The 27,196-nt window shown below is 45.0% G+C and overlaps 1 protein-coding gene across 3 annotated transcripts; it reads right to left on the reverse strand.

Moving 5' to 3' along the window:
* Positions 1 to 1,951: 1,951 nt before the first annotated feature.
* Positions 1,952 to 23,495, reverse strand: LOC114022564. Of its 3 annotated transcripts, none has more exons than XM_043528365.1 (7): positions 23,235 to 23,495; positions 12,624 to 12,736; positions 11,453 to 11,776; positions 9,411 to 9,725; positions 8,511 to 8,621; positions 6,067 to 6,126; positions 1,952 to 4,620 (listed from the first exon to the last, which is right to left on the reverse strand). In XM_043528365.1, the coding sequence occupies exons 2-7, from the start codon at positions 12,691 to 12,693 to the stop codon at positions 4,580 to 4,582; spliced, it is 921 nt and encodes a 306-aa protein (XP_043384300.1). In that variant the 5' UTR covers positions 12,694 to 12,736; positions 23,235 to 23,495; the 3' UTR covers positions 1,952 to 4,579. The 3 variants fall into 3 exon arrangements, with proteins under 3 accessions (XP_043384300.1, XP_037770469.1, XP_043384301.1); XM_037914541.2 differs by having other exon boundaries at positions 12,624 to 12,765; XM_043528366.1 differs by lacking the exon at positions 6,067 to 6,126 and having other exon boundaries at positions 12,624 to 12,765.
* Between the last annotated feature and the right edge of the window lie 3,701 nt (positions 23,496 to 27,196).

Below are 27,196 nucleotides of genomic sequence, written 5' to 3' on the forward strand. Positions count from 1 at the left end.
GTGCTCACGGGTGGTTGGTGGTTCTCTTAAAATTATACTGCTGTATGTAGGATATATTTTTGGAGTGAAGAAAGCTTAGACCAGATAGATGGGTGCCTTTGCTAGCATTTTTATAAGATTTAAAGAAATAAACATTCACCCTACTGCAGAACTGATGGAAGAACTTGGTTTCTGGAATGACCTATGTCCTGCTGATGATGCAATCTAACGCTTTATTTCCATGTGTCTCTCTAGATATTCCCCATGCATTGGTTACTCCCAAAATGGAGAATTCGGTTGAAACCCATTCAGATTTGCTAATTCTTGTAATTCAGATTTTAAACCCTATGGGATGGAAGGATAAAGCACAACCGTCCTTCGTACGAAGGGCCTCAATTGCCACAAAAGACTCCTGAAACCTTGTGTATATACAATTTTTAAACCATTTAAAAACAATTTTTAGTCTTCTTTGCAACTATAATAATTAAGATAGAAATCAAAACGGTGACTTCAAAATCCGTCTGGTTAAAACCTTCTGTTCAGTCAGCAGACAGAAAGAATCCAGAGACGAAAAACACAGAGAAATAATTTCCCACTTGCCAGTGAGTTGATTTAATGGCTCTTTGATTTTTATGTGAAAATCTTTCATATCATTAAGTAGATTGGGTGCTAAAATGACACTGCAGCCAGGAATTCTCATTCTAGCAGGAGACATTGATCCATTGCATAATAAAACAAAGCAACTTGTATTTGTGTTTTGATTACTGTTATTTACAGGATTGGTTAAAGGGGCACAGAGCCAAATAGTTGAGGGTCAGAAGTTTCTATATTTTGGAAGTTGCACATTATGGCTTTGGTCCTACAAGCTTCTGATCATCACCAGGGGAGTTGAGGGTGTTGGACATTATACAGGGGAGACCTATTAGTAGATGTCCTTTGATTATTGCCCTTGTTTCTGGTATGAATAGCAAGCTCCGAGGAACTAAAAAATATTCCATTGTCTCCTACTGGAAGTGTCTTGCATAGCTATAGCTGCATATGGGTGCACTGCCAGCCCCGTCTCTCTTCCCTGCTATGGGCGCCTCCTAGCAGGGCTCAGCGGGAGTGATAAGTGTCTTTCCCAGGCACGCCCCCTCTTCCGCACTCAGCCCCACTCCCACCCAGGCAGAAATCTGTGGGGAGGCACATGTCCCCATGTGACCCCCGCCCCCTCAGCTCTCTGCTATGTGAGATAGAGGTGAAGGGAAATCAAGACTCCTCCATGAACAACCATAAACTAGCAGCTTGTCCCTTCCTCTCCCACAGCCGCAGGTACCTGCTTGGCAGTAGGTGTCCGCAGCCCTCTCCAGCCTGGGCCGTGCCCGCAGTGGAGAGGCAATGGGAGAAGTAAGCGGGAAGGAGCTGTGAGGGGAATGGGGGCAAGTTGGTGCCGGCTTTGAGCGGGTGTGGAAGGCGCAGGGGGAGCAGGAAAGGGTCCAGAGGCAACACGTGGGGTGGTCACGTGCCCGCCCCAACCTTTAAATTGCCCCCCCACCATCAAGAGTTATGGGTCATTTCTGGCTCAGAGCACATCAGATTCAACATGGTCATCTCTCAGGCCCCAATCCTGCTCTGTGATCTCATTGTGCCCACATGGAGCCCATTTTGACATCAGCTGGGCTTTGCACAGGTACTGCAGGCTGCCTACATGGGTCACAGTGCAGGATTGAGGCTTCATTTGGTGCAGCTCCCCCGCACCTCGGGAAAAACTAATAAAGTTTTGCAGGTGTATAAGCACCCATCAGAGGCAACAAGCCAACACCCATGCAGAATCCAAGCCCTGATCTCACACAGTGTTAACCTCTGTGTTGGAAATAAAGAAAACACTGGCATGGCTTTAGCAAACACGTAAGTGTCAGGATGGGAACATTTGAGACCTAACTCACTGGTCAATGTGCTCTTTCTAGCCATATGAAAGTTCAAAACCTTATGGAAAAAATATATAATATTCTTATCACTGATACTGCAAAATTAATTCAAAATGATTTCTTACAGAAATAAACCACAAGTAATTAGTGTTGCCATGAAGTAAAAAAATGTCAAGAAAGAAAATGCTATCCACAGCCAGAGACAATGCTAGAGCTAATTCTGGAACACAAGCTCCTGTGGCAACTTGAGTGGAAAAAGAATAAGTTTGGTTCACATTTTTAAAATGTCACTAATGGAAATTCCATTTGAAAATTTGTATCTGGTTTCTACTGATTCTGCTGGCAAAAAAAGTTTTGGCACAGAACGATACTCGTATTATTGGCACGGAGCAATAGTTTCATTATTGGGCTACTGATGTCTGGCCCAGCGCTAGAAACCAACACAGACCAACTGAAAGATTCAAAAAGAGCCGACTGGAATTGCCATTATGGGTTTGATGCTCCAGAATCTGAAAGGACAGTGTCAGACTTTGCTTTGCATTACCTTTGGCTCTATACGCATGACTTGCTATGTACGTAAAAAGAAAAGGAGTACTTGTGGCACCTTAGAGACTAACCAATTTATTTGAGCCACAAGTACTCCTTTTCTTTTTGCGAATATGGACTAACACGGCTGCTACTCTGAAACCTGTCATTATGTACGTAAAATACACTATAATTGCAGATATGCCTTTGGCCTTAATTAACAGAAAGACTGAATCAGCATAGCAATGACAAGAAGATCTACCTCTTTGACTAACAGATTCCTGAGACAAAACCAGTGGATACCTGGTCATGGGATGGCTGGCTGTTTGGATGGAATTTTGTATCTGCAGCTTCCTGCCCTGAAGAAGCTAGGTCCTGGGCCTAATTACTGGTTTAAAACTCAACCAGAGGAGGTGTGACAGGGTGCTATTAATAGCACCCTGGTCACTGAGTTTGCTGCAGCACTGGCAAGAGCGCAGGATTAATTGAAGCCAATTAGACACTTTCTATTGGGGGATTATGAGCCCCTGGGTGCTATTCACTGGCCTAACGAGGTAACTGGGAGGCTGTAAATGGGAGGAACAGGAAGCACGGGGAGCTGAAAGGGTGAGCCTGGGCTGAGGAGTGAAGGTGGCATGGAAGCCTCCTCTTGCTATAACCCTGCACTGAAATCCTCACAGCGTGTAAGGAAAGAATAAATACACCCCTGGTGAAAGGGTAAGGGCCGGGCATGTGTTTGTGACTGTGAGTCGACACAAACTGGCCTGGAGGTACGGTAAGCTGGGCAGCGATGGAGGCACCCATTGACAGGAGGATGAATAGTCTCACAAATCTTCCCACCTCCAGGTTCTGACATAACCATGTACAGGCCTTTGTGTTGCTGGTAGGTAACTGGAGTGTCACAGAAATATAGGCTCAGCCCAGTGGCCCATCAAGGATAGTGTTTTACCTCGAATAGCAACAAATAGTGAACATTTCCGAGGAAGACAAAACAGAGTCTCCCAAACACACACTAGTTATCTAGGACAAGGTTCCCTGGCATCTTAGGCAGCTCTATGTCTGCTTGAGGAGGAGTTGTTTAAGCCTGGTGGGTACTACAATTCCCAGCAACCACTGGTGCAACTGTCAATTAAGTTTATTTAAACAGGGGTTTCAAAAGGCCTGGCCTTTCCCCAAAGAGTGTTTGGAAAAAATTACTAAAATCTGGCCCTATGGGAATCTGCCATTGGTTTCAGCCGGAGGGAGGAAGGCAGGTATCTCTGTGTCTTTCAACATAGCAAGACATTTGGATAAAATCAATGGCCAAGATTTTTTTCAATGGATGCCTAAAGTTAGTGTCCTAAATCCATGTTTTAATTACCTGATTAAAAGCCCTGATTTTCAAAAGTGCCAAGACCCCAGCAGCACTACTGACAGTATATGGCTGAGGCTACACTATTCAGTCAACAGAAATTTCCCATCATTGCAATACCAACAATTTAGCTCCTCAGTTCTAGTGTAAATTAGCTGCATGTCGTTTAATCACCCTACTATCTAAACAAAACAAGATTTCCCACTTTCTTTCCATATTTTTTATCATATGTAGAAAGTAAATCAGTGCAATTAATTTCTGCAATCTACTTGTGAAGTTAGGGCCCCATTTACATTCATTTTCTCTTCAGTGTGTCCATTCATCATACAACTCTTGCAAGTAATTGAAGTCGGTTCTGATTCGGGGGATGGTTCCCAGTTCTGCAGCCCCTTCACAACACAACATTTGGTTGGTAAATTAGATTGGCACTTGCACCACAAAGTCTTTGTGATCGTGCACTGCACTTATGTCCTGATGGCTGCAGGTTAATTGGGGGATACAATGCTACATACATCTAGCTGCCGTATTAGCCCATCCTAAAGGGCTGGCTATTAAGGTAGGAAACAAAGCTTTGATTCCATCAAAAGTGGGGAAAATATGGCCTTAAAGCATCAGTGTTTCAGGGAGGGAAAGAACTTTGCGCAAATTATCAGACCAGTGAAACAGAGAGGAGAATGTTTCTTCACATTGTTTGATTGCTGAGTGTGTATGTACTGAATGTCTCAGTTTCTGTATCTACTGCTTTGCTTAAATTCAGTTGCATTGATGCAGGCTGGATCATCATTGTTTCCTATCAGGAGCCATCTTGTTTCACACGTCAGACTTCTTGGTTAAGTACATTTTCTTGTGCTCTTTCATCTGTAGAAATCAGGGAGAAACTCTTGTGAGAACACCCTAGACGCAATTCCCTCTTTACAAAAGAAATGCCTGAAGCCAGGTTAGCGGCAGCTGGGTGACAGCGAGCTTGCTCCTGCTCTTTCTCACACTAGTGTAAAAAAGAATCTATGACAGTCAGTGACATTACACCAGCGTATAATGGGTGACAATTAGATCAGAACCAGGCCCAGTGTGTATCTGTTTGGATTCAGTACAGGCAAAGCACAGACTGTGGTGGTGCCAGCTTCCCCTGAATGGCCCTGCCAAGGTACCTCAATCTGACCTAGTGGAACTGCCTCTAGGGCTGAGGGGATTCTGTCACCGTAGTTCCATAGGGGCTGGTGTATGGTACAAAGGCTTTGCCAATTTGCCAATAGCTGCACTGGCAAAGCCCCCGAAGGAGACACAGCATGTTCCGACAAGAGGCATTCTCTACCGCTATAGTTCATAGATTCCTACATTCCAGGGCCAGAAGGGACAATTGTGAGCGTCTAGTCTGACCTCCTGTGTGACACAGGCCATTAAACATGCCCAGAATAATTCCTTTTGAACTAGAGCATATCTTTAAAAAAAAATCCAACAGTGATTTGAAAACAGCTATTGATGGAGAATCCACCATGGTCCTTCTTCCAATAGTTAGTTACCTTCACTGTTAAAAACTTACATCGTATTTTAGTCTGAATAGTTCAACCATCTCTCCTAACAACACAAACCATCCAGGCAAAAGTGCCCCTTTACCACAATAAACTGCAGCTACATAGCCATTTTTCCGGAATAGGTATGATTATTTTTTTTCACACCCCAACCAACATAGCTATGCTGACCAAAATTTACAGGGCAGACCTGGCCTCTTTCTGTAGCCTGTCTGTTCACACTGCCAGTGATGAGGTGCAATGGGAGAGCTGGGTGGGTTGCCAGAACGGGAAGCGAACAGGACATTGCAGATGAATATAGAGGGGCAGAGGCTGAGTTTTGGTAGGTTTAATATGCGTGGGTAGAGCTGTGTGATGGTTTGAAGGAGTGGTTCGGTTGAGGGTGGCAGCACTGAAATAGGAGGTTCGGGGTCCATCAGCTGAGCTGTATGGTGTCCCAGGACTGGCAGGGGGTACTTTAGATCAGGAGTTAGATACTCTTCATAGGTGTGTGTACTCCCGGAACATATTTGCTTGGATTGCTGCAAGTCAGAACTGAGGTGTGTTTTGGCAGAGCTGCAGGGGAGAAGCACATATAGCCAGTCCATGCAACGCACGACATTGGGTTCTTATCAGCTTTTCATTATGAAGGGCACTAAAATGTAACAAAGCAATCAAATCACAGAGATATTGGGCTAAATTCAACCCTGAAACAACGCCAGTAATTTCAGCTGAACTACACACCAGATGAACTTGACCCATGATGAGATACAATACAAACAATGGAAAGGCTTACATTGTCTCAAAACTGGAAGGAGGTTCCTTAATACGTCTGCAAAATTCCCTCTGGCCATTGCTAGGAAAATGAAGGGGAAAAGGGATTTGCATTAGAAAATGTATGAAACCATTAGATGATTTAATTTCAGGAACTATACTGCATCATTGAAAACAGATTTTAGCAGTGCTGCCTTCACTGTGTTGACCAAGACAATGAATGAGAGGCAACACCCCATTGTGAATGCAGACACAGGAAAGGACTACGTTTTGATTTTGACTGGGGTCAGTCACGTGTTTCCGTGCAGTCCTCTGCATGGTTCCCTGATCACTTGTATACCAGGGGCAGTGCTGTCTTGCGTGTATTTGAAGTTCTTTCTCTGGGCTGGATTTGGCAGTGCTACCCAAAGCTTTATTTTAAACGCCATCTGAAATTTAGCAAGAGATTAACCCTTTGCCTGGCTTGAGACTAATGGCAAAGGGAAAAATTTTCAAATATGCCTATGTTACTTAGGAGCCCTGGTCCCACTGACTTTAAGTGGAACTCAAAAACATGTCCTGGGGACACTTTTAAACAATATTTCTCTGTTAATGTAGGGGCTGGTCTTTACTGGGGGTAGAATTGGACCATTGGGGCTGGGAGTTACACCTCTCCAACATCATTATTTTGCATGGTAGGACACAATCTATGGATATGACTGAAAAGCACAGGGTACTTTAGTGCAGGAAAAAGATACCCTTGATTGCCTGGAGGACAAGCGGGGACACTCTACTCTCCTACTGTCTCCAATATAATTTCTCATGCTCTTTAGGGGGTGCAAGGTAAGGTCCGTTGCGTGTTACAGGTTTGCATTTGTTCATTTGTATGGAATCAGTCTCCACCAAGGATCATGCAAACTTCCCATTTCGTTCTTGGGTGTAGCATTAAGTGTTAGGTTTCAGTCATGAAGAAGTATGGGCTGGAATGGACTCTACCTGGTTTGTAGCATGGAGGGGTTCAAGTGCCCACAAATACTGGCTAAATCAAGCCAGTAAGCTCAAGAGGAGAGTAAGGATGTGTCTACACTGCAAAAAGAGTTGTGTTCCTAACTCAGATTAAAATAGCAGTGAAGATGTAGCAACTCTCCTTTTAATTTGGGATAGCAGCTAGAGTGCAGGCCTAAAAGGATATGTCTACACCGCAGCTGGGCGCAAGCCTCCTAACCTGGGTAGGCAGACTTGTGCTAGTAATAGCAGTCTAGACATTGTGGCTCAGACTCTCGAGCCCACCTGACCCCTGGGTTTGAGCTCGGGTGGTTAGCCTGATTCTTGCTGGAGCTACAACCTCCACATCGCTATTTTCAGCATGATAGCTTGAGCCCACCTAGTGTGAGTCTGTCTACCCAGGCTGGGAGGCTCACATCCAGCTGCTGTGTACACATACCCCAGGAGTTGAATTTGAGCTGCTAATCCAAGTTGCCATGTTTTCACTGGTATTTTAACCTGAACAAAGAGCTTTTCTTTCGCAGTGTAGACATATCCTTAAGCAGCAGCATTCCTGCCTCTTCTAAATTCATGGCATTGGTTTGCACTAGACATTTTAATATCAAATAATTTTGTTACCAATTAACTTGTGGTAGCTAACACATTTACAAAGGCTGGCATGGACACTCCCCACGTTTGTTCCAGGCTGCCACCTTTAAGAGTGGATTAGCTGAGTTTGTGGTATTAGCAGGGCTGGCACTAGGATTTTTGCCACCCTAAGCAAAAAAATTTTTGGCTGCCCCCGCTTTTCTTTCATGCCCCCCTCCTGCTCCCCCAGCTCCGCCCCTTCCCAACTCCTTCCCCAAATCCCCGACCCCGCCTCCTCCCCCGGGCGTGCCGCATTTCCCCCCCTCATTGCTTCCTGCGGCTCCCCCACCCGCAATCCTCTGCCCTAGCTCACCTCCGCTCCGCCTGCTCCCCTGAACATGCCGCCGGTCCGCTTCTCCCCCCTCCCTCTCAGGCGAGGGAGAGGCAGCGCGTTCAGGGGAGCAGGCGGAGTGGAGGTGAGTGAGGGTGTGGGGGGGGAGCACCAGAAGTAAAGGAGTGGGGTAGAGGAACCGCTCCCCGCCCCAGCTCGCCTCCGCTCCACCACCGCCGCCTCCCCCGAGCGCACCGCCGCTCGGCTTCTCCTGCCTCCCAGGCTTGCCACGTGAAACAGCTGTTTCGCAGGCAGCAAAGGCGGGAGGGAGGAAGGGGGGACAAGCAGAGCGGTGGCGGCGCGCTCAGGAGAGCAGGCAGAGGCAGAGCGGAGACGAGCTGAGGCGGCGGGGGCACATTTCTAGGGGCGGCATGGCCGGCGCCGGAATACCGCCCCAAGCACCTGCTTGTTTTGCTGGTGCCTAGAGCCGGCCCTGGGTACTAGCTCCTAGCAAATGACTTTTTGAAACTCAGCAAGTGCAGATCGGACAGGCTTCGCCCTGAATGTGTGTTGTCAGACTGTACCTCGCTGGCGGTACTTGTAGTATAGAACAGCTGCAAAAGAGCAGAGAACCAGAAAGAGGAGCACTAGAATGGTGGCAACATGCTCTTTCATGGTCTTCGGACTTTCCGGATCTGGAAAAAAAAAAGGTGTGTTAATAAGGACTCAAAAACATTACGGTGACAACCAAAGCCGTAGCGTGTTTAAAGCAGTAATTCATAGCGGGATGATTTGTGTGTCATACGGTACATTTGGCAGATGTTGAGGGTAACTTTTGTGATCTTGTTTTCAGCTTACGTGGAGTAAAATTTTCAAAGGTGCCTAAGTGGTTTAGGAGCCGCAGTTGACTTCCTATAAAACTTAGGCAGCTACAGGCTAGATCCACAAAGAGACTTAGGCACCTTGTTACCCAGTGCAATCCACAGCCCTGAGTTAGGCACCCAACTCTGTATGCACTGCTTGAGGAGATTTAGAAGCCTAAGAAAGGGATCTGCAAAAGCCAGCACACAGAGCAAGGAGTTGCCTAAACTAGCCAGTGGGAAATACTTTGGCACCAATCTCCATGTGAGATTCACAGCCATGAAACCGCTCCTGACGTCAGATGCCTAAGCCCTTTCTTGTACAAAATGCACTGCCCACACTGCTTTGTATTGTAAAAAAATCTAGAATAATCTAGCATGTGAAGCAGATGCATGTGACATATTATTCAGAAATCTCTGCTTTATCTGCAGACAGCTATTCCTGGAACAGTATGTTGGCGGTGCTCAATAATAATAACATTAGAACTAGTACTCTGAGAACTTCCAGTCACCCCTTTCCAGCTGGGGAGCAAGAATTCTGCACAAGACACCTGCTAACGTTTCATCATCAGGAGACGACTGATTTATGGCTGAAACTCAAAGTACTTCTGCTATATCTTATACCTGTGGTTGAAGTAAAATGAAGGTAATCAGCGACTGCTTTGTGGGCACTAAGGCACTTGGTTTTGTTTCTCTTGGTGTGCACATCATACAGCACAGTACAGCAATACTCTGAGGCAGTTAAGTTGGATTTCTCATGGAGAGTGCTGGTAAGGCTGGTTAAGCCACCTTCTGCTTCCTCAGATACCAGGCTTGCACTGCCCGTCAGGTTAGTCCCGTGGCCATCGAACCAATGGATCTCCCTTTGTCGATGCCCTAGAGGTGACAGGCAGGTGAGCTTTGTTCCGTTCCTAGTGAGATTAGGCTCAGTTTCTGGAGCTGAAAGAAACACAGTGTTGATTATGGCTTGTGCAATATCCATTGCTTTTTTCCACAATAGGTGACTAGGGGTCCGAATTAACAGCTAATCTATGGGTCAAATTCAGCCTTGGCGTGTGTGGGTAACTCTGGGTGGGTAATTTCTGTGGGGATGGAGCTAAAGAATCTGGTGCTAGGGTGGGTCACAACTGCACCTTATACCATACGTGTGAGTACAGCTGGGGAAAAAAGGGAAACTGACAATAAAAGAAAAGTGGATTGAGGTGTCACTAAAGATTCTGGAGACGGCAGGCAGTTTATAAACAAAAATGGTTTCTGCCAGGGTGGTTTGGGTGTCCGTTTACACCTGATTGATTTCTCTAAATGTTTTATATTGCGGGTGAACCTCTAATGCGGAGGGCTTGACAGCCGTGACTTCAGTCACACACAGTGCAGCCATGTGCTCTACAGGCTTCCCTCACCCAGCAATTCAACTGCCCTCGGTCCTTTTCTCAGCCCCCTGTGTCTCGTCCAGTGCTGACCTGTGTGACTCCTGCTATTCTAGCCATGGCTGTTGCAACCCCAGCTTTCCTACAGCACAGACAATTGCTGCCACTTGGGAAATTTTAGATCTTGGCCCACCTCATTCTGCTCCCTTATTCCACGGGCCACATCCTCAGGAGCGAGGGGCTTGCTGATCAATACGGTAGGTGCCCTTTGAAGGCCATTGCAGGAAACCTCAGTCAACCCTAGCTCCATGCTAGTCTTGGTTAACAAACTCTTACTTTATTGACTGCAGGTAAACCCAGGAATTAACTCATTTAGTGTGGATCTAAAGGTGCCCTCTTTCCCCTCTTGCTTACCAGAAAGTCTCATTACAGATCCCAGGTCAGACTTCCTCCACAGCTCTACCAATGCATCACAACCCTCTCTGGCAGCATTTATCTATTCCTGTGCTGCTTTACATGGGCTAAATAGTGGCTTTGCCCTGGGCAAAAAGCAGCATGTAGCCGCACTGACCCAGGAGCAGACTTGGAACTCAGAGACTCACAATCTGGTCCCCAGTTTCCTAAGGGCTCAAGGGAGAGGGAAGAGAGGGGGGATAAGCTATGCCAGGCCGCTACCTGGCAAAGGATACTTCCGCTTGCACACAGGAGGCAGCTGCATTGGGTGATATGTTTGGGGGAAGGGCAGAAACAAGCTTCCTTGCAACTCTTGTGGCTGCTCTCCCACCCTGCACTGGTACCCATGACATGGGCAACAGGCACAAGGGAACGGTGTCCCTTAACCCTGGGTGGCTATACAGTAAACGCCACAATCTGGCCCTAAACAAGCTAATACAATACAAGTGACTGGAACAGGGAGAAGAACACAGTCCAATTCCGTGTCTCTATTGAACTAGAACCTTGACACTCGGTGAGCTCACTCATGGAGTGCTGAGTACAAGAACAATAAACACTTAGCTTTCACCTGTCCATCATAGGTCACCAAACAGTCTCCATTCTTTTATGGAATTTCAACCATTTAAGACAATGGGGCTGTGCAGGGCCTAACTCAGTGTTTGAAATGTTTTATGTATTCTGAAAACCTCTTTATTTTATCTCCAAAACCTCTAGTGCCGGTAATCGTCCTCTGAAAACTAATCCATGGTTGAACTGAATTTATTTATTAAAATGCTCAAAAAAGTAACTGAAATCTGGAGTAGCCTTATTATAGTGTCCATGATCCCCTCTGTGCTGTGAGTTTACCTGTAATCTCAAGGGTTGTGCACCCATCGCGTTCCCCAGCTTCAGAATGAAGATGCCATTTATAACCTCCTTCATCAGTTGCTTTTACTTCCTGTATGTGCACTTCAGAAACGTTGTGTTGTAGCACCAACCGAATTCTTCCCTCTTCACTGGAATTCTTTCCTGCCCACGTGTTTATAACACTTTCTAAGCACGAGGTCTGTTTATTACAATTTTCACAGCGCTTAACGAACACATTTGTAATCTTCTTGCTGCTAATGCATGAAATTGTTGCCGTTTTGTTATATTCTGTCTTGACATCACTGCAGATGAAGGTTGCAAGTTCTGAGGGAGGCGGGGGAAAAAAGAACACAAATAAATTATTACTCAAACAGAAATCATTAAGTGAAAAACAAGTGTTTGATTGCTAAAATATAGAATAGGTTTAAGTGGAGAAAACTTGTATCCGTCAGAGACCATTTGGCCATATTCTGTCCCAAGTTACACCTGTGCTACCTTACATAAGCAAATATGCGCAACTGAGCACAGAATTTTTTATGGGCTAAACTAATCTCTAGTGTAATTCCACTGATGTCTGCGGAATTACCCCTGGGGTGAATGTGCCCTAAGATGACAGACAACCGATAGCCAGCATTTAAATCTACTTTATCCAAAGAGCATTTCCAGTGGATGGAGTAGCACTGTTAGCATATTAGCACATCTTAGTCTCAGTCTTAGTCTGGAATGTGGGGGCTCGGTAGACAGGGGTTCTCCCAGGAGAGCCAAAGTGGAGGTTCCTTATTGGCTGAGCCAGTGGGAGCAGTGACCACCTGTCTGAGTTTACAGGAGACAAATGGGATATAACGATTGCCCTAAAACGGATCTGCTGGCTGATTCCAAACCACGCTGGTTGTGGTGGGAGCGGAGCTGGAGGGAAGAGGTGATTCTGTGGTTTGCAGTATCCCCTTAGACTATCAATACTGTAATGTCTCTTCTTGCCAAGCTGTTAGTTCCTCTCGACGGAAGGCTCTAACGTCAGTTCTTTTGTAGCCTAACTTGGTTTCCTCCTTGCCCTTGCCCCAGCTCATTGGGTTGCTGGTTTTAATTGTTAACAGTTCAGCTTTCTCCTTGGAGCATAAATAACATATTATTGTGTGATGAGAGGCAAACACAGTAAAATGAGGTGACTTACGGCCGTGGGAGGCACTTGAGAAAATGGACAGGAACAGGAGGCATGCAGCTGTTTTCTGGAGGGAGCCCATCAGGCGTGTGTCTCAGATGTCTGAGATCCTGAAGTGAAAGATGCTGTAGACGTCCAGCGTTTTGGTATTATTCTATCAGAGCAGAAGAGGTGACATCAGTTTCCTGGGTATAAACTTAATTTACAGCCTTTAGAATTCCCGTCCCCTTCTCATCCTGTTTAATCTCCTTTTCACCAGCAACAAAACGACCCCTCACCACAGGCCTTTTGCCGAAAGAAGAACCCATTGTACAACACAGCAAATGCCTTTGGATGATGACTGGGCAGCACAGGGAGGCAGTTCAATCTAGTCAAGGAAGGGGGTTGGCAGTGGGGATTGCTACCAACCCTATCATGCTAAAACCAAGAGGAATGTAGCTTCAAATCTGCTGTGGATTAACCACTTCTAAGGATAAGCAGGTAATTGTCTCCATTGTCCAGGTAACCTTTGGAGTCTGTGCTGGAGTGGTGGCAAGGGTGCAGTGCAGTCATGTGCAGGGGTCTCCCATGTGGACATCTGTCCCACAGGAATTTGGCCTGAGACTCATTACTAAACCACTTAGCAGTGTTCAGACTCTAATAACATCCCTGCACAGCTACCATGGCTGAGATTTGAACTAGTGACTCAGGTGCTAAGCTGTTGGATCCTCTATCACTATCCTGAGACCCATCGAGCTCTCAGAAAATAAGAAACAGAAGACATATTTATTTTTCATCTGAATTTGGTGATGCTAAATAATGAAATTCCTGTACTTTTCATTTTAAACCACCAAAGGGTGCACTGCATTCCGTTAACAAGTGACAATGCACAAAATTTATGTTGTTTTGCACTTCTAATCGTTGCAAGTTTCAAGTGCCCTATCCTCCCGTTTCAGGCTACCAGCAACTCCTAAGGAAGTTCCTCTCTGTTTCACAGCACTTAAGTATATGGAGGATGCTGTACATAAATAAACGTCATTATTTAGAGGGATACTGCTAACTTGAAAACAATCTTACTTTTCTCTGAAAATTTTGCAGCTACTATTCTTACAAGAAGAAAAGGAGTACTTGTGGCACCTTAGAGACTAACAAATTTATTTGAGCATAAGCTTTCGTGAGCTACAGCTCACTTCATTGGATGCATTCCTCCACTGCATGCATCCGATGAAGTGAGCTGTAGCTCACGAAAGCTTATGCTCAAATAAATTTGTTAGTCTCTAAGGTGCCACAAGTCCTCCTTTTCTTTTTGCGAATACAGACTAACATGGCTGCTACTCTGAAACCTATTTTTACAAGGTTATTATCACTGAACAAAGTTAAAAAAATATTTTTCTCTCTAATTTCAGTGTATTTATTTTGTACATACTCAATTTCACCATTTCCCCTAAAGAGTCAATTGGCCACGATCGTGTAAAAAATTAAGCAGATGCTGAACTTCACTGAGCTCAGTTAAGGAATTACTCATAAAGATCCTTACAAGAATCAACCAGAGAACAGAAATGTCCTTATAACGTCTTTAAAGGAATTTAAGCAACCATTTCTGGACATATTATTTCAAAGGTGGGCTAACAGAAGCTAGTCGAATTAGAGTCAAATTTTAAAAAAATCAAGTTGGCTGATGTCACACCCCAATGAACAGTGCCATTAAATCCAATGGAAATCAACAATTCTTTGTGTGTGAAATCTTACCGCCTGGGCACAGTTCACTTTTTCTTTTTCAATTCTACACTACCCGTCTGTCTTTTTCTTACTCACACGTTTGCCGGAATGATTAGCCTACATGTCTGGAGTGGCCTCTTAGTTTGGCCTGAAAAAAAGCCATAATTTTTGAGGCATTCAAAGGTGTCTGGAAATTGTGGTCCATTTCAGTTTACATGTACCAGATTTACAAGAATGAAAAAAATCGCAGAGACTGTCTATGTCAAGTTTTGTTGCAAGGAAATTATCACCGCTCTGATAGAAACCCCCTGAACAGGGAAGCTTATAGCAAAAACACCAACTAATAATTAATCAGAGAATCCAGCCTAAAGCCAGGAGAGAGGAGCAAAGAGGTGTGATCCTAGGACCTGTTCCTGCAAACCCTTAAACACAGGACTTGCAACTTTACTCATTGACTTCAATAGGACTACTCCCATAAGTGAGGTTGCTTATGTGCTTAAGTGTTTTGCAGGATACTGGGTCTTGAGATGAGTTGTTTCCTTCATGACCTATGTACGTACTTCTTGTTGTTTATCTTGGGCCCTTGTGTAATCTTTATCTTTGTTTTCATTCTGTCACTGTACAACTACCCTCATTGCAGGCTGTGTTTTTTCTGCTATTCTCCAGCACTGTACTGGAGAATTTGTACCTTGGATCTGCCTCTTTCTTACCCTTGGCTACTTCTTGCTCTTATTTCTAATTCTGCATAGGTCTGTACGTTGTCCATTCTTTCCTGCATGGCTCAAACCCTTCGGGACAGATTCTTATCTCTGGGAACACTTTCAGTGTCCTCCCTATCACATTGATGAAAATCATGGATTTGAATGTAGTGCTCAGGAAAGACTGAGTCCGACTTAGCATATGAAGCTGATGCTGGGCAAACTTCTCCCACAGGCTTAATTAACACACCTCAATCCCATCTTGCAACATCAACTTAGTCTGCCGCTAAACCTGCACACAGGTTTGCCCGCGCCCCTCAGCCCTGGCCTGCAGCATGGCTGTTGTTCCATTCCTAGGCCCACACGCAGCTCTGCCAAAGCATCTCAACACTGATCTGCAGCACCAGCTTTTTTGCCTACAGACCTTCAATGTACCAATGTACCCTCATTCTGGCTGAAACCAGAGGCAAAGGGCATCCTGCAAAAATGAACTAATGAAAAATTGTACATGGATTTTCAGAGACCAACATTTACCAATTTTTCCCAGCTCTGACGTTGATCTGTGAGCCGTATACCACCCTGTACGGACATTGTGGCCTGTTCTGTATATTTTGCGTGGATTTCACAAAATGTGTATGAAATATTTGGACAGTTCTACAGGGTTTTCGTGTGGGGCGTCTTATGCAGACCAGTAGAATCAGGCACGCACTTAACTAAACTTTTCATTAATGCCCAGATCTACTTGTACTTGAAATAGATAGCTCGATAAAAATGAGGAGGAGGGAACCAGGAATATGAATTAATGAGTCCTGTAGCAGCAGTAAAGGGGCAGAACAGCACAATGGAGGAGTGACATGTCACACTCAGCCCCCAGTGTTTGCACCTATGCCTTGAAGTGATGGCTACCTGTAGTGGCCCTCATTTTCCGACCAGCCCTTAAGATAACATGTTGTGAAATACCACATACCTACAAATAAAACAATTAGACTGTGATATAAATCAGAGCAGTCAGCTAGAATTGCCAATAGCTGTTTGGGGAGATCATTTCACTAGACTGAACTTTCTGCTCCATCAGTATCAGTGAAGTGTGATGTTTAACTTTGCCTTTAGCCTTATCAGCTGTGCCTGTGTTCTTCAGGTTGTTTCTGTTCCCAGCTGCAGAACTTAGCCACTCTTACAACCTGTCCTGGGATGAGCACCTTCCGCAGGGTCCTTAACTCCCGTTCATGTCAATGAGAGTTGGGGCTGCTCGGGACTAGACCCTTCATAGCTAGGGCCTCATTTCCCAGCTTTACCCCGGTGCAAGTTTGGAGGAACTCTGTAAAGTCAATGGAGGTAAAACCTGTGTCTAACTGATGAAGGGGAAGGGAAGATTAGGGCCCCATAATTTATTTCATGGCACTTTACTCTCCAAGGGAAACTGAAAATTTATCATTTGCCAGCCCAGGCCCCACAGCTCTGAGCTGTACTCCAGACTCCTCTGACCACTGGCCGAGGTTTGGGAACAAGGCTGAGCTTCAGGCTGTTTTTCATTGTCTAAGAAGCAGTTTGCACATCTCTACTCAACTGGCCTGATTCTGTGAGATCAGGGCTGAGCATTGCCGGCTGACAGGGACACCAATGGCAGTTGGGGGTGGGAAGCTGAGAGAGAGAGATGGAACCATAAGTCACCTTTGAATTCTTCACCAAGGTCACAAGGAGGTTTGGCGGAATCCATGGGCGGAATTTGCCCCTGGTGTAAGTGGGTGCAACTTACATCAACTTCAGGGGGCGCTGCACCTGCTTACGCCAGGATGAATTTAGGGCTACAAGCCAACGCTGAAGTCAGTAGTGTCACGTGTAAATCAGTGTAGCTCTGACTTCAGTGGCACGATGTCAATTGACACCTGATGAGGAACTGATCCTAGATGTTTAATCGTATCTCAGGAGGCTCTAGAGGTGAAGCTATTCCAGTCAGCGGGACATTAACAAGATGCTCTGTACTTTCGTATCCATTTGTCAATAAAAATGGATTTAAAAAAAAGATAACCCAGAGTCACTAACATGGGACCTTTTAATGTATGGTAGAGAATTAAAAACTACCATGCAGGGGGCTGGAGAACAGCTTCTACCTGTCTATGGCTGAAAGATGTTAACACAGAGGTAGGTGCATATCATTAAAGAGCATCGATATTAAGGGTGGTTAGTATTGAATGCAAAGTGTTGTAACTTGAATAAAGACACATGTAAGACTCCACCTACACTGTAAAAAGTCACTGGTTGGTGGTTCCACTCCGGTTACTGCCTGACACAGTTAGCAACATGGTTCAGGCATGCAGAATAGTGAAAGGGAAAAAAACGTGATCCAGGAAACTGCAGGCCTATTCGTTTGACCTCAATAGTATGCCTGGTCTTGGAACAAATTTTGAAAGAGAAAGTAGTTAAGGAGGTAAACATAATTGGGATAAAATACATCATGGTTTTACAAAAGGTAGATCGTGCCAGACCAACCTGATCTCCTTCTCTCAGAAGGTAACTGATTTTTTAGACAAAAGAAATGCAGTAGATCTAATCTACCTGGATTTTAGGAAGGCATTTGACACAGTCCACTTGGGAAGTTATTAGTTAAATTGGAGAAGATGGGGTTAATATGAGAACTGAAAGGTGGATAAGGGACTGATAAGAGGAGAGACTACAGTGGGTCATACTGAAAGGTGAACTGTCAGGCTGGAGGGAGGTTACTAGTGGAGTTCCTCAGGGATCAGTCTTAGTACCAGTCTTATTTAACATTTTTATTACCGACCTTGGCACATCCAGAGAGGTATTTCCAATAGAGACAGGGAAGTGTTAGTACTGTTATACAAGGCACTTTGAGACCTCACCTAGAATACTGTGTGCAATTCTGGTCTCCCATGTTTAAGAAAGATGAATTCAGATGGGAACAGGTACCAAGAGGGGCTACTAGGATGATCTGAGAAATGGAGAACCTGCCTTATGAGAAGATACTCAAAGAGCTTGGCTTGTTTAGCTTAACCAAAAGAAGGCTGAGGGGAGAGAGGATTGCTCTCTGTAAATTTATCAGAGGGATAAATACCAGGGAGGGAGAGGATTTATTTAAGTTAAGCACCGATGGGGACACAAAAACAAATGGATATAAAGTGGCCATCAACAAGTTTAGACGTGAAATTAGATGAAGGTTTCGAACCATCGGAGGAGTGAAGTTCTGGAGCAGCCTCCCAAGGAGAGCAGTGCGGTGGGGAGGGGAACGCCATAAAAACCTAACTGGCTTCAAGACTGAGCTTGAGAAGTGAATGGAGGGGATGGTATGATGAGGGATGGAGAGGGCTCTGAGTTACTACAGAGAATTCTTTCCCAGGTAGCTGCCGGACATACCCAGGATCTAACTGATCTCCATATTTGCGGTCACGAAGGAATTTTCCCCCAGGTCAGATTGGCAAAAACACTGGGGAGTTTTCACCATCCTCTGCAGCATGGGGCACAGGTCACTTGCAGGTTTAAACTAGTATAAATGGTGGATTCTTTCTAACTTAAAGTCTTTAAACCATGATGTGAGGACTTCAGTAACTCAGCCAGAGGTTAAGGGTCTATTACAGGAGTGTGTGGGTGGGTGGGGTGAGGTTCTGTGGGCTGCGATGTGCAGGTCAGACTAGAAGATCATGATGGTCCCTTCTGACCTTAAAGTCTATGAGTAAGGTTTCCTCCTGCATGAACTGAATTTCTAAATCCCATGAACCCTTGTTCTTTGCCACAGCATGATTTGCTTAGCCAAAGCCTATCCTGTTTTGGGTTTTTAATTGACTAAAACCTTGCAGTTTAATAGGACAGATAAGTGAGATATCTCATATTCTGTATGATGTCCTTCGCTGAGCCACACACACATTTCTTGTGTTTCCAGATTTGGGCTGGAAAACTAGGGAGGGTTTTTCTGATAAGCCTCGCTTCTGGCAAGGCTACCTATACCCTGGGCCAAATTCAGCTCTTGGGTAGCTCCGCTGAAATTAATGTGATTGGTTTGGCCCCCTGTGAACTGCCTTTCGCAGAAGAACAAGAGCAAATATCAAAAATGAGGGGTGGGAAAGGGGGGGAATTAACCAAAGAAGGAAGGGAGTTTGGCGGATAATGAATCAGACTCTCTGGCCCTAACTAGAAAGCTCAGAGCTCAGATAGGAAAGGGTTATGAGTGCATGAATTTTGTTCATCAGCTGCAACCTTTTTGTGTCTCTCGTTTTTCCCTGATTTTGCTTTTGTGTTTTGCATTTCATTTGCTATACACAAGCCCTGTGTTTATTAAGACAGAAATAAACAGATTAACCTAGTGGCCCAGAGATCAGTCTTTTAATACTGGGAATATACAATGTTGATACAATGTTAATCAAGGATCAACCCTTACTCTGGCAAAGCACCTAGTGAAGGCAGGGGGATTTTTCTTGAGTGAACACTTAGGACTGCACGGTTTGGCTCAGTAAAAATAAAACTAAGGATTCGAAAGTGCTTCCCAAATATTATGCAGATAATTCTCACAGCCTAGTTGTTCTACAGACAGATAAACTGAGGCACAAAGAGGCCATGGGCGTTGCTCAGGATCACAAGGTGATTCTATGGCAAAGGGAAGAATATAAAGCAGAGGTGAAATAATGGTTCCTATTGAAATTAATAGCAAAATTCCCATTAGCATCCATGGAGCCAGGATTTCAGCTCAGAGTCCCCAATCTTACACTGCTACACTGATGACTAAACCTCACTTCCTCCCACCTTAAATCATGGAGGCTTGCTCGAACAAGGCCGGGGAACCAGTTCTAAGTAATGTGAGTGACAAGCAGAGGGCTAAATTCATTCCTGGTGTAACCCTCTGATGTCAGTAGAGTTACATCAGTGACTCATTTGTGTCCATCTGTACAAAGGGGCATGGAGGACAAGACGTCCACTCAATGTGCAGCGGCAGGCTAAAAAGCAAACAGAATGTTGGGAATCATTAATAAAGGGATAGATGATAAGTCAGAAAATATCCTATTGCCTCTATATAAATCCATGGTACGCCCACATCTTGAATACTGCGTGCAGATATGGTCGCCCCATCCCAAAAAAGATATATTGGATTTAGAAAAGGTACAGAAAGGGGCAACAAAAATGATTAGGGATACGGAACAGCTTCCATATGAAGAGAGATTAATAAAACTGGGACTTTTCAGGTTGGAAAAGAGATGACTAAGGGGAGATATGATAGAGGTCTATAAATCATGACAGGTGTGGAGAAAGTAAATAAGGAAGTGTTAATTACGCCTTCTCATAACACAAGAACTAAGGGTCACCAAATGAAATTAGTAGGCAGCAGGTTTAAAATAAACAAAAGGAAGAGCACAGTCAACCTGTGGAACTCCTTGCCAGAGGATGTTGTGAAGGCCAAGGCACTAACAGGGTTCAAAAAAGAACTAAATAAGTTAATGGAGGATAAGTCCATCAATGGCTATTAGGCAGGGATGGTGTCCCTAGCCTCTGTTTGCCAGAAGCTGGGAACGGGCGACAGGGGATGGATCACTTGATGATTTCCTGTTCTGTTCATTTCCTCTGGGGAACCTGGCATTGATCACTGTCAGAAGACAGGATATTAGGCTAGATGGACCTTTGCTCTGATCCAGTATGGCCGTTCTTATGTCCTTATGACAAAGGGGAGATGGTGTTTAGGAGGGTGATAGACAATTAACAGGCTCCTGATCCCCGCTACACTAGCTAAATGCATCTGCATTTCACAACCCCCACTGCACATGCACACCAGGTGTTCATCCCATGACCTTTTTGGTGTCTGCTACAACAAATGGATAGGTGATGTGGATCTGGAGATCTCTGCTTTCCTGGGAGTTGACAAAGACCCCAGCAGTTCACCAGTTAAATATGAAGGCTGCTATCAGCCTTTTAAAAGGTAACTTGCTCCAAATTTCAGACCCCCTTCAGTAGAGGCAGAATCAGACTTGCTGAAGAATTCAGGGATTGTTGAATTCCTCACACTCCAGCCTAAGTACCTGCTAACTGTGAGACTCAATCCATAAACACCGTAGGACAAGTGGAAAACACTAAACAAAATGAAAAGGAGTACTTGTGGCACCTTAGAGACTAACCAATTTATTTGAGCATAAGCTTTCGTGAGCTACAGCTCACTTCATCGATGAAGTGAGCTGTAGCTCACGAAAGCTTATGCTCAAATAAATTGGTTAGTCTCTAAGGTGCCACAAGTACTCCTTTTCTTTTTCCGAATACAGACTAACATGGCTGTTACTCTGAAACGAAACAAAATGTGAGCTATTGACGACAACAAGGAAGTCAAGCCAACAAAAAAAAAAAAAAAACAGCCCCAGAAAAGCCTTCCTTGAATTGCCATGCTGGGTCTGCAGCTTCGTTCTGGCAATCCTAGCTGGATTTATATTCACGTTAAGGGTCATTCCTGCTGAGTTACATCTGAAATGAATTGGGACCCATTAACTCAACTGGGGAAAACACTTTTCCCTGTCAGTCACACTACAAAATAAGCGCTACCACCCTAAAAGAAAACATGCAAGATGACGAGAAAGGACAACACGGCTCTGAGGCAAACAAAACAGAGAAATCAGCAATTAACTGGGGCATGGGGATTCAGTGGGGAAGCTGTATTAGACTCCGTGGAAAAGAATGCAAAATAAGCTGAATATATTTATAGCACATTTGCTCAAACCGCTGGATAATACTCAAGAGTTGTTTACTCCTTACAGCTTTTAAAGCGATTTTAAATGAAAAGAGATGAGGCTGTGTGGAAAGTTAATTTCAAGTCAATACATCCCTGCAAACTAAATTGTTACTGGTTTGCTTCCAGCCCTGCTGCAGTCACAACAAATCTCAGTATAAATCCATGCTGTAATGTAACTTTCAGTGCCTCCTACTTATCAAAATCAAGAGTTGCAAGAATTTTAATTGTAAAGTTATGGCAAGCTATTAAAAACCATTCCTTTGCAAAACATCTACAAAATAACCACTTTGGGGAAAGGGGTCATCCCCTCCCCCCAAAAACCAGCTAACAAGATATGACAAATAGCATCAGTGTGATGGGACACTCACCTGAGGATTCGCAAAAAGAAAAGGAGTACTTGTGGCACCTTAGAGCCTAACCAATTTATTTGAGCATAAGCTTTCGTGAACTACAGCTCACTTCATCGGATGCATACTGTGGAAAGTGTAGAAGATCTTTTTATACACACAAAGCATGAAAAAATATGAAAAAATACACACACAAAGCATGAAAATACTTTTTCATGCTTTGTGTGTATAAAAAGATCTTCTACACTTTCCACAGTATGCATCCGATGAAGTGAGCTGTAGCTCACAAAAGCTTATGCTCAAATAAATTGGTTAGTCTCTAAGGTGCCACAAGTACTCCTTTTCTTTTTGCGAATACAGACTAACACGGCTGTTACTCTGTCACCTGAGGATTAAAATTCTGCATGTGTTACAGTGATTCAGGACCTGCCTGTCTACTGTTTTGCCCCTTGTATGGTTATTCATACCTGTGCAAAGTGGCTGTCAGATGGGACCGTTTTGATAGGGTAACATTTTTTTACCCACTTTGCACAGATATAAATGGTGCGAAAACAGGAGAGAATCATGCAAAAGTTTTGCTGAGCAGCACTCAAATGCAGAACATTTCTAGCACACCTGTTTCACAGGTTGTGTCTTTGCTGCAAAACAAGGTGGTGTGTTTTTACATGGTTAGCAATCTGAATGTAAACTCCTACTGCAGACTATAATTTTTACCTCCATATAGTTAGTTGATGTAAATCCCAGGTCAGGGGTGTTTGACCTCAACTAATTACACAGAGAGGTAAAACTACATTGTGAAATCTAACTCGACATGCAAGACAAACTACAAAACAACATACAAATATTTTGCAATGAATACATAGCCTTAGTCTCATCTCGTGGCAGGCAAAAGCAATCTTTGTGGGATTAAAACATTTGGGAAAATATTCAAAATTGCAGAGAATTGTTTGCATATCCTAAGCAACATGCATAAAACAGAAGCAACGAGGAACTTCCTTCTACAGGATATGTTCTAAAAGCGTGAGTTGCTCAGCTGATGACTTAGATTTTCAATACAAATTCCTAACTGACTGTTTAAACTGGAAACCAGCAAGCTTTGTAATGGAAAAAAACAATATGGCCGTCACCTGTTCAGAGCCTGAAAAAGAATAACCTAGTACAGTACCTGAAAGCTGACAAGCATCCAGAATAAGTTTTCGATCCCTGACTGCTTTGTTCCCTAGTAAAGTCACTTCCAGCAGCTGGCAATCTTGCAAGAAAAGGACTTCAGCTGTAAACTGTAAGCTTTCCCACTCCAGTTTATTCTGCAGATGCTTCAGCCCATGGGGTTATTTTCATAGCCTGGCAGGTGAGTAGAAGTGGGAATTTTCCTGCTTCGTGTTTATCCCTGAGCTCAGGGTATGAAATGAAAGCACTGGATTTCCCATCATAACACCAAGGAACTTTCACTTTCATTTTCATTCTTGTAGCCAGCACTTTTACCTCATTAAATATGAACTGTTACTATCTTTCAGTGCTGGAGACAGGTAGAGGAATTAGAAATCATTCTACAGGTCAAGAAAAGGTGAGGCTATGCCAGTGGCTATCGAGTTGTGAAACGGACACAACCGCGGCAAAAAGGAAGAAATGACTGTGTCTTAATTAAGCACATTATCTGTATTTGTAGAGCTGGTTCTTAAATGGGTGCTTGGCTGATGCCATAACTTTATGCAGCGGGGGAATAACAATAGGGTGGACTGGACCTCAGACTAGGACGCCTATTCCTTGGGGCTTCTTTCTAGCTCTGCCACTGATTGGCTGTGTGACTCTGGGTAAGTCTAGTGAACTTCCCTGAGTCTCAGGTTCTCTGTTTGTAAAATGATGCTCACCAGCCATGGGAGGACGATTTGAGATCTACTGATGAGCAGCACTATCTATACAAATATTGTTATTGTTTCAACGGAAACAGTGTATGTAGCGTTATTCTGCAATGTCCTCTTGAGGGGGGAAGTGCAGCTCAGTGAGTTTGAGCAAGGACTCCTGGGTTCTATTCCTTATTGCCTCACACTCTGTCATGTGGCCTTTGCATGCGTCGGTTTACCCATCTCTAAAATGGTTCACAAAGACATTGGGAGACTCCGTTCGTTACTCAGGTGAAATGCTCAGGGACCCAAGCAGACTCATCCCCAGTGTTTGTAAAGTGCTTTGAGATCCCTGGAGGAAAAGCTAAGCATTAACTACTACTGACATCAGTGAGCGAGAGGGGCATGTATCAGTTTCTAGAAAGACAAACAACAAACCAGTGTAGGCTCAGGCACAGCAGTCTCTCCGGCAGTGCTTTAGGCTACCAGCATATGGTGTGAAGCCAAATGTTTCCTGTGGACCTCTGCTGCGTCCCAGACCAATGACACCTTCCGAGGCAGCATGCAGGGAATGGGAATGCGATGAGGGATTCGTGCAAAACGTAGACTCAAAACACATGTTGCCCTGCTCTCGTGCCTGCTGTTTGCACTGCCATGTTTATGTACAGCAAGAGACCGAGAGAACAAGAAATCCCGGAAAGCCATTTCTGAACTCTAATCAATGTGCCGTGGAGACGGAAGAGTGGCAACGAGTGGTAGATTTAAGTAATAATGGTGGATTCCATTAGAAAGATTCTGCCATGTTTCAAAATCCGTTATTGTACTGTCATGTTCTCAGGCAAATGAACCCAGAGCCTCAAAGGTATTTAGTTGCATAACCTGCACTGATTTCATTGATTTAGGAGCCTAAATACATTGGAGGATCTGGCCCAAGGTTGCTAATTCCTAGCACGTAGTACTAGGATTCCCAAGTGGGCCCCTGAGACAGACATTGACTCAACATGGTTGTGTATCCACCAGCAGAAGGCAGAGGATTGAAAAAGACATCCCAAGCTCAGACTCCAATACATGGGAGTCGCTGCTTGGGAAGTCTGGGAATGAACACACCTGTGTGGAACAGGGAGGCTGGCGAGTTTGGTCTAGAACAGGAGATGTGGGAGTCCTGGGTTCCACTCCTGACTCTGTGAATCTTTGGCCACACAGGAGCAAGTTCTTGTCCTCCTACACAACGCCCAGATAAATAGGTTTTGTCCAGGGGCCTATGCATGGGGTTGAGAGGATGGAATCCTCCCCACCTCACCCTGTATCCAAGGTATATGGAGCAGCCAGGTAGCCACTGCAGGGGTTTTCCCAAGCCTATCTGCCATGGCCAGAGGTGAAAGTAAGCCAGTCTAGTCTGGTACGGCACAGCATCCCAGCAAGAGCCAGTACGCCGGACTGGACCAGCTTCCCCCGGCTGGTGCTTTAAGGGGTCCCGGGCTCCCCACAGTGGCTGGAGCCCCGGGCCTTTTCAAGTGCCACCCGAACCCCGCTGCCGGAGCCCCTGGGGTAGCGGAGGCAGGGCTGAGGCGGTGATTTAAAGGGCCTGGAGCTCTGGCCACTGCGGGGAGCCCAGGGCCCTTTAAAGCACCACCTGAGCCTCACTGCTGGAGCCCCGGGGTAGCAGCAGCAGGGCTCTGGTGGTGATTTAAAGGGCCTGGAGCTCCACTGTGGTAGCGGCACCCGGAGCCCTTTAAATCGCCCCTGAGCCCCACAGCTCCCAGCTGCCTCTGCAGCTGGTAGCTCCGGGGGTGATTTAAAGGCCCAGGGTCTCCCAGCTGCAGCCGGAGCCCTGGGGCCTTTAAATCTTGATTTAAAGGGCCCGGGTATTTAAAGGCCCCGCCTCTTCCAGTTGAGGCCACAACTCTTCCGGTCGAGGCCACGCCCCCTGCTCAGGACTCTGGAGTACCAGTAAGTCCTTTAAGTTACTTTCACCCCTGGCCATGACCCAGGCCCACTGCCGCTCCCACTCCCGTGTCCCTTGCCACAGAGAAAGCACGCATGACACAGTGCTCTGTGGGTGGAGGGAGACTTCACCCTGTTTCTTGACAGAGATGAAAACCATGCTCTGCACCAGCATGGGGGATGAATCCCGGCTGGCACATTTTAAAGCAACTGGATATTTAATATGGAAGTGAACAGACACTCGAGCAGCACTATCAGGTCAGCAGACGGGTTGCCTTTTCCTGGAACACATCCACACGAGCCCTCCCAGTGATATCAATGGAATTATGTGTGTGAGTAATTCAACTTGCAAACTCAGGCTCAAGGACAGAGGGGATTGCGCTCCTAAGATCAGAGGGGTGCATTTCCCTTTGACTATCTTCTCTCAAGTTTTAGGGCTGGGAGCTCTCCCAGGCTTCCTCCCACCCCTCATTTAAACCTGGCTTGTTTGCCATTTTTGTCTCCTGAAGTAGGATTCCTTCTGGTATAAACATTTTCATCCAACACCTTGTGCTTCTACAGCTTGAGTTGTGTCTTTCTCCCCATCCCTTCCGGCTCTTGCGTGGCAAAAGCTTCCATGAAACACATGAAATGAAACACAGGACTGGTTACTAGTCTTTGCTTCCTTAATCACTTCCTTTGCATCTGATCATCTCCCCCAGCGAGACCCCTCTTCCCCCCAACCCCCCAGTGTTTCGAGGTGCTAATCACAAAGGTGGGGGATTTCACTATTTACAGTGCTCACGGGTGGCTGGTGGTTCTCTTAAAATTATACTGCTGTATGTAGGATATATTTCCTAGGTATGTGAAGAAAGCTAAGACCAGATAGATAGGTGCCTTTGCTAGCATTTCTATAGATTTAAAGAAATAAACATTCACCCTACTGCAGAACTGACGGAAGAACTTGGTTTCTGGAATGACCTATATCCTGCTGCTGATGCAATCTTATGCCTTATTTCCATGTTTCTCTCTAGATATTCTTCATGCATTGGTTACCCCCCAAATGGAGAATTGGGTTGAACCCCATTCAGATTTACTAATTATTGTAATTCAGATTTTAAACCCTAAGGGTTGAAAGGATAAATCACAACCATCCTTCATACTAAGGGCCTCAATTGCTGAGAATTTTCTCGCCAAATCCTCAGTTCAGGCCTCTTCCTAAGCTAAGTGCCAGGCATCAGTCCTTTATGGAGGCATGTAATGGGTGGGGGAAGAGGAAGCAGAAGTACACAGCATGTGTATAAAGCACACTCGTCCAGCATCTATCAAATCCTGCAATCCAATCAATAAAATAAAGCCAACC

The sequence above is a fragment of the Chelonia mydas genome, chromosome 14, assembly GCF_015237465.2.
Source record: "Chelonia mydas isolate rCheMyd1 chromosome 14, rCheMyd1.pri.v2, whole genome shotgun sequence".
Lineage (NCBI taxonomy): Eukaryota > Metazoa > Chordata > Testudines > Cheloniidae > Chelonia > Chelonia mydas.

What these genes read in the sequence shown, in the direction of transcription:
- LOC114022564 (XM_043528365.1), bottom strand. Translation starts at nt 12,693, where the DNA reads ATGGGCTCCCTCCAGAAAACAGCTGCATGCCTCCTGTTCCTGTCCATT. An exon ending in CTCAAGTGCCTCCCACGGCC is followed by an intron (nt 11,777 to 12,623) that starts GTAAGTCACCTC and finishes CGCCTCCCTCAG; the next exon opens with AACTTGCAACCTTCATCTGC. An exon ending in CTACAAGTACCGCCAGCGAG is followed by an intron (nt 6,127 to 8,510) that starts GTACAGTCTGAC and finishes TCATTTTCCTAG; the next exon opens with CAATGGCCAGAGGGAATTTT.